This window comes from Pocillopora damicornis, chromosome 8 (genome assembly GCF_964200805.1).
Source record: "Pocillopora damicornis chromosome 8, jaPocDami1.2, whole genome shotgun sequence".
Classification (NCBI taxonomy): domain Eukaryota; kingdom Metazoa; phylum Cnidaria; class Anthozoa; order Scleractinia; family Pocilloporidae; genus Pocillopora; species Pocillopora damicornis.
Genome location: NC_142677.1, coordinates 16994142 through 17001637, shown reverse-complemented (window position 1 = coordinate 17001637; position 7496 = coordinate 16994142). Strand labels below are relative to the sequence as shown.

The 7496-nt window shown below is 39.9% G+C and overlaps 1 protein-coding gene across 1 annotated transcript; it reads right to left on the bottom strand.

Annotated features, from left to right (window-relative positions):
- Positions 1–167: 167 nt before the first annotated feature.
- On the bottom strand, positions 168–1733 carry LOC113672053 (uncharacterized). The gene has a single exon (XM_027188329.2). It carries the CDS (start codon positions 1648–1650, stop codon positions 718–720), a length of 933 nt encoding a protein of 310 aa, XP_027044130.2. The 5' UTR covers positions 1651–1733; the 3' UTR covers positions 168–717.
- Between the last annotated feature and the right edge of the window lie 5763 nt (positions 1734–7496).

Below are 7496 nucleotides of genomic sequence, written 5' to 3'. Positions count from 1 at the left end.
GTCACCAATTTCTTGCGGACTCACGATTGCATAGCCGTTTTCTAATGCCAAAGAACTACGAAAAAATCACTTTGACAACGTGTACGCGCTTGACTTTGAAGGTGATATCCTTCGCGGTTGCCGTGTTACGTGACATCGACCCCAAAGAACGGCTGCGTAGACAAAAGTGGTTGGCTAATGACACATCATCTTTATTACGACACTACCCGTCTACTGTCACCCGTTGGAATCGTTTACAAAGCTTGAATTAAAGAGCGATGGAGGAAAATCATTTTGAAAAGAACAAAGATAGACCACCATTGGTGCGATCGATTTCGATTGTTCTTTTACAAAAATTCGTACATTTTACGCTCACCGTTTCCTCAGGCCATCAGGCACGCACAGAGTCTTATGCTACTTATTTATTCACATGCTCCACAACATGCAAATTTTGTCAATTTGGGAAGAGACCAAAGTAGATACATATTGGGAATGATTCAATAACTTAATAGTTTCGGTACACCCATATGCTTCGTTAAGTAATCGCTACAGACTCTTCGATTGAAAACCAACAATCTAATCCTAAAAGAATAAAACTATCGAGAAAAATTTTATTCCTTTGCTGCATGATGAAACAACACTTTGAAAACTGAAACTAATCAGTGAGTATAAGCAACGCGCTCCCATTTGTGTTCCAGTACTAGTACTGGCCTATGGCAATCTATTTCGGTTCAGCAGTTATTGTTTCCGTTTCATAAGTTTTTCACAGCTATTAAAGACATCAGGATTTTCCTCTGGTGGTCTGTTCGTTGGATATTCAAACCACTTTTCTCCGTAGACAGATACTAAATACTTTCTCCAGTTATTCTGTACGTTGAGTGGGAATCCTTCGAACGTCATCCGCCTCAAAGGATATATCGCGTTGTCCACATTTGGTGTTACAAAAATATCGACCATAAGTCCATCGTGCCACTTACAATTGTAGGTCATACAGTATTTATAACAACTGTTTCTGTCTCTGAGTCGTGGATTAAATGTCGCTTGATAGATAAAAACTACTTCATGTCTATGATAACCGCTTACATCGGACGGTCTCAGCGCACGGTCGCTGACCGAGTTCTGAAAAAACATATCGGCCGGTAACTCCTTAGCCGCAACTTGAAAAAATTTGACGTAATCATCCAAGGGCATTTCAATATCGCCATCTCCATCCCAGGGGATGAATCCATGATGTCTAGCAGCTCCGAGTAGAGTCCCGCGGCTGATCCAGTACTTGATTCCATGTTTTTGTGCGAGGATATCGAAGATACGGAGCATTCGTGTCATGACGAGTTGAGCTTGACGCGGGCGAAATTTTGAATAGTTACGAATATCTGGGCATTGAAAAGTGTCGTCAACCAAATCACATTTTCCTCCAAGTTCAGTGTACAACTTTGGGCACATTTCACCCCATTTAAACTTGATTTTGCAGTGTTCATATGTGAGGTTTGGATTCAAATAATCGGCACGTCTCCGACTTGTTCTGGCGAGAGTAAGATTATTTGTATACCACGAGTCGAGAGAACCACGCAAGAGTGATCCTGAATTGTCTAATTGTATAACAGTGCTCAAAAGACATATTATCCCGGTAATTAACAGAGTAAAAAGCAAAAATATTGCAACTTTGCTCATCTTTGTCTAATCACACCAGCAAAGAATGACCCCAATGCCCCCTTTTGAGCTCTTTTTGTGCTCTCCTTTCACTAGTGGAAGGAGTTGCGTGACATTTCGCAAACAATCACTAGTCGAAGGAGTTGCGTGACATTTCGCAAGCAAGTGATGCAATATTTAAATTTATTTTTCTGAAAGAAAAGAAAAAATCATGATAAATAGGCTGATGAATGACGAGTCAAAACGTGGTGAAATTTGAGGTTTTTTTGGAGATAGATTTGAATTTAAAAAAAGGGCGATTTAAAAATTGCCGGAGTTACAGAAAGTATAGCCCGTCAGGCGTGAAACCCAGGCCTCGTCTGCATTTCGATCGGCGCTACCGCCAGGAAGAGGCCAAGAACACGTTGAGCAAATCACCAATTGTTTTGAGGTGCAACATCTTTTTTCGATATATATAGGAATACACAGAAGACGGATAGACGAAAAGGTATTTTCGAACAGCTAGCTTGAATCACAAGCTAATCATCCTATTTAGGTCCATTTAACAGACTACTTATTACCTTTACTTGCTCTGAGACTTTCGTTACATTTGTACTTATTTTTACGTGATAGTTCTGATATGGCAGCAGATCCATCTAGCTCTACTGAGGCTTCTAAATAATTCTGCGTACAGAGATGATGTTTATCAGGTCTAAACTTGGGCTCAATAAAAATAAAAATTTGCACCGCCTATCTTTCCTGAAAACATAAAAAGACTTCTGACTCAAGGTTAGTTTAAAAACGATCTGATGGGGACTGTCTTTTTGACAAATCTTGCTGTGGATGCAGGAAAGTACAAACAATATGACGTTTCGTCCGCCATATTGGATTTCGAGACCCACAACCATTTACCTTTAAAAAAGCTCCGGCGACTTAAAACCTTAAAGAAAACACTGATTATTATGAGCAATAACAGGAAGCAGGTTTTAAAAATGTCATCTTGATAGAAAAAAGAAGTAAGACGGTGTGGGGAGTCTGCGTCTTTGTGTTCTTGGGTCTTTGTTTTCATGTTTAGAGGTCTTTGTTTTCGTGTTCAGTGGTCTTTGTTTTCATGTTTAGAGGTCTTTTTTTTCGTGGTTAGAGGTCTTTGTTTTCGTGTTTTGAACTCCTCATTTTTCTTTTTTAGGGGTCTTTGGTTTTCCATCTTCATTTTTTGTGTCTCCTCTGTCTTTCACAACGTATCCTGTGTTGTGGTGCTGGTATTTTGAGCTTCCTTGTTCCATCACCTCCCTAGCATATGATAACCACAATAATTTTTTCCTGCTAAGAAGGACATTTGCAAGTTACAGCTAAGCATTGTTTTCCAAATTGCATTAAAATTAAATACATTTTCAACCTCTATGTAAACATTCCTGATATAATTTTATAGAGAATCCGCTTTGAAAAGGAAGATGACAAAAGAAAAGAAAATTGAAGCAGATGTTATTTAGAAATATTGTAATCCACTGTATTTTGATCGGTGAATCGACAAAAAGGCATAGGATGTTCCCACTAAATATAATTTTTTTAAGATGTACAATGGGACTTCGTGAAAACAGCAGTTTGAAAAGACATGTTGTCATTTCACGATATTTTTCGTAAAAAGTTTGCCTTTGGATACCTTAGTTGGTGTCTAGAGATATTAAACGTGGTCAGTAAAGGACCTTGCTTGACGTGATTGGTTAATATATTTGATTTATCCTCATTAGTATTTAGAGAGCACAATAAAGATCAATAGTTCAATCCAGGCTCAGCACGACCAAAATCAAAGGTAATCCGAGACTGCATTGGCTTTTCTTTACTTCGCTCTTTGATTGGTCTAAAACAGCCGAGCCACCCTCTATGCAAAAATGAACGGTAATGCAGGCCTGGTTACTCGCGTTTTCCCACCCTCTGAGCTGTTAGCTTGTTTTTTTTTCCTTTGAGCCCTTATTGTCTCCCTTACACGTGTTTCTTTACTCTTTCTGACTGTTATGATGAATTCAATTTTTCTGGGTTACGCGACACTCAATCGAAATGCACTTCAACACAATTAATGGCATAATTATGGATTAGTGAAGGTGTTTTTTCGCTAGCAAATTTTTCCGTGGATGCTTGTCATTTACTAGTTCAATGACAAACAAGACGATTCGTGTAACACTTAAGACACTTAAGGGCTAACGATTAAGGATTAAGCTTGATCTCGTGCTGTTAATCAGAAAATAATCTGCAACAGGAGATGATGGGCTCCTGTCTGCAACCGGAGTAAACAAATCCTTGTGGTCACATCATTCAGCATGAGGTGAACGGCCTACTCCGCTTGGTTATTAATTTCAAGCTGAGAGAGCGTTCTCTTGCAGCATTTGGATCTCTGACAGCCAACATGCCTGTATGATTGGCGTGGATCGCAGCTCTGAAGAAATTTAGGACCATAAGGATGTGGCCAGGGGAAAATGGGGATCCCTATGGGGGAATCGCAATGTGACCCTCGCTTTCTATATATGAAAAGGCAGTGTGGCGCCGGTGTATGACCTTCCACTCTCCCCCCGTTTCCACTTTCCCTCCTACGTTCCCCTACACCGGTAAATCTCACTCTTTCATCGCATGGTCAAGTGGAAAGAGAAATGAGTTGGTGAAATCGCGTGGGTATGGAGACTAGAATACAAAAACCACGCCTATACCCTTGAATCATTTCGCTGTGTCAACAGCGTGCAGCACCCCACTAGTGTCATCCGTTCTACCGAGACAAAAGCGCTTATCACAGGATTATCTCTTGAGATTATTCAGGGATGAGTAATGCCTGGAGCTAAGGGTAATTTTTCGCGAAAGCTTACTTGCCTGCGGCATCCTGACCCTTAGTCTTAAGCCAATCGCGACGGTACATGCTAGAGTTTTAGAAGGCAATCTTTTTTTTCTGAAATATTATTGCTGCGCGCATATAGAGAGGCACGCAAAAAAGTTTTTGAAGAACAGGAGACACTTTTGTAAATCAACCATCAGACGTTTATCCTTTTCATCTACTTACGGCTTAGCTCGCAAAAAAGCCTCGCGGTAAAGATTTGATATCAATTCGCCAATTTGTGCACTTCAAATCACTTCAAATTCTCTAGTTGACTGTACTGCTTTTGACTAAAGCAGACAAATCTTGCATTTTGAATATCTGATTTTAAATTGGAGCGAAATAAATGAGGTTTCAACAATATTAACACCGTAACTTCCGAATCGGAAATTTAAGGTGGGTTTCAACTCTAAAAAGAAAGTGAAAAACAGCAAGAAATCAAGTGCGTTGGGCAAATGCTTTTTCAAAGTTAACTTAAGTATGTATCTTCCTATTTTAATAGCTTGCTCCAGGCGTCCAGACAGTTAACCCTTTCACTCTCAAGATCTTATTACTAGTTCTCCTTACTGCCTGCCATACAATTCTTATGATGTTAGTTCCGAGAATTTGGTACTAGATCAATTAATAATCCCCAAGCTGATATTTTTCTTAATTCTCATCACGTGTCCGTATGATATTGTATTGATTTGGTAAGGAGAAATTCTGTCTTGGTCACTCATGGGAGTTAAAGGGTTAACCGAGCGCAAAAGTAAACGGTGCGGCGGAGCAAAAATCGATAGAGGTTCGGGTAGCGCAACGAACGAACGAACGCAACGTGTACCTAGCCTCCCTCGTATTTTTAGGACAATAAAACTATCGATAGCAAGGCGCCCTGAAAAAATTGCGACGAACAGTGATCTGAAGGTCGCCGAATTCACTTGAATACGACTCTCAGAGGCTGATGCGGTTTCTACCAGGCGTACATGTCCTTAGCTGCTGAGGAAGCTGAAAAAACACAAAAAACCTTCCAAAGCGTAACCCCACAAGTGTCCTTGGTCGCTAGGGAAATCAGTGAATATAGAGTTTGTATGGAGGTTCAAACGGGTTTGCTTTCGAACCGAACCTGAGTGTCTATTGACTAAGAAAGTATCCACTGCTTAGAGTGGAATTCCTTACTACCGCGTGCAGCGTTAACGAAAATACTTTTCGCCACATTTTCAAATGCAGCATAAAGTTCAGGAAGCGATAGATAATTTGTCTGTCAATTTATCCCCAACTGGCGCGTCTGCGCACCCAATCGAGACGCTCCATGCATTGCGCAAATTTAACCAACCTCTACCAAGAGTATTTGATGCATCCGTCAGTCAGTGCGTATAGGGCTGACACTAATTGACCTCGATGACAAAACTCTACTCATGATGATCTTCACCGAGTCAGTGTTCAAACACTCATTCGTCATCATTGATCATATGACAACAGAATGAAGAACTAACTGACATTTTCTTTCAGTACGCAGCAGGTTAACTTGAATTAAAAAGTGCCTACATTATCACTTTCTGTTTTTAGACGGTCTTTGGCACGCATTTTTGATCAACCCGGCTACATTTGGTTGGTTTTACAAAAACCCTAGCTTAGGGTTGTTTCTGCACTAATTATGCACTATTCAAAGCCTTCAGTAAGATCACAACCTTTTTCCATCTCAACTTTTATCCACTGCGTGGTTAGTTTTTGACGCTTTCTTTGTTTCGTCAGGTTCGATCCTTTGTGTTGTAAGCCGGGATTGAGATCAGGCACCGTTGCTTTTTCGTGGAGATGAACATAGCTTAAACAATACAGAAGTGTTGGAGATGTACATCGCTGTGACAATACGTCAAACCCTAACGGTACTTACCGAAAAGGCACTTAGCAACTCACTCACTCGCTCTAATCGCCACATGTCAATAATCAAGTAATCACTAGAGAGTTTTATTACTCTCTTCAAGATGATGTTTCAAATCTAGTTTGCACCCTCTATATTCAGTGTATTTCCATTCGATTTGTAACCTTATTAAAACTACGGTAATAATGTTTTACTTTTGCCCTTTGTTTTATTTAAACTAAGTGTTGGAGACCTGTGTTTAAACTAACCTGAAACGCTGAAAAGAGACTTCGTGTTCTATAAATCGATTCAGGCATTGATGTGAGCGCAACTGGGAAAGCAAAATTAAAAAAAGAAACTAGTTTACAGTAAACACTTGTTCTGAGCATAATTTGCATAGAACAATATTATGCTTAGGCAAGTGTATTGTGTTGGGCAGCTAATCCACCGTAGCTCTTGGTAGGGAGGTCTTGTTTTGTGTAAACAGCGTCCACTAAACAATAACGTCTTTGACATTGAAGAGTGCAGTGACTTGTAAAACACTCTATAGACTATGCAGGATCTCTGTAGGCGCCCACCTGTCCGAGTAAATAGTTCTTAGTTATATTTGACTCTTGATATTTCCTATAGCGGGGCATCAACTGGGGGTAAACTTCCCAATTTATTACATGGCGTGAAAATCACGACCTCACGTAGAGGGCTGTGAAATAAAAATTGACTATCAGTACTAGGGAGTTCGGATTATTAATTAGAGCTCGATCAGCCTGAACAAATAAAACTAAAACGACCTCTTCTGTGAAGCATTTGGCTCTTTTTCAAACCTTGCGAGAGGTACGTCACTTAAAGATAATATCTGTCACTTTAATCCATTTTCATATGTGATCTGTATTCTGTCAGTCTCGCAGCTCTTTATTTTTCGTCGCCACCAATGTCACAGGGTCATGATTAAGTTCTTAAGTTAATCATGTCTTTTACACAAAGGCCGAACCCCTCTGTTTAGCTGATAATTTCCAGCAGTGGTTTCAATAATAAACTGAAAACTCGAGCGACACGATGACGAGACGAGATAGAGATTTTGAATAGCACTGTTTGTTTTCCGATGACCAAAGAAGAGAAACATGTATAACACATTGGCTTTTTAAATCAATAAAAGACTGTTCCCTGAAGGCCAAGGTAATTAATCATTTGTGAAAG

Coding starts and splice junctions, on each gene's coding strand:
- LOC113672053 (XM_027188329.2), bottom strand. CDS start 1,650: ATGAGCAAAGTTGCAATATTTTTGCTTTTTACTCTGTTAATTACCGGG.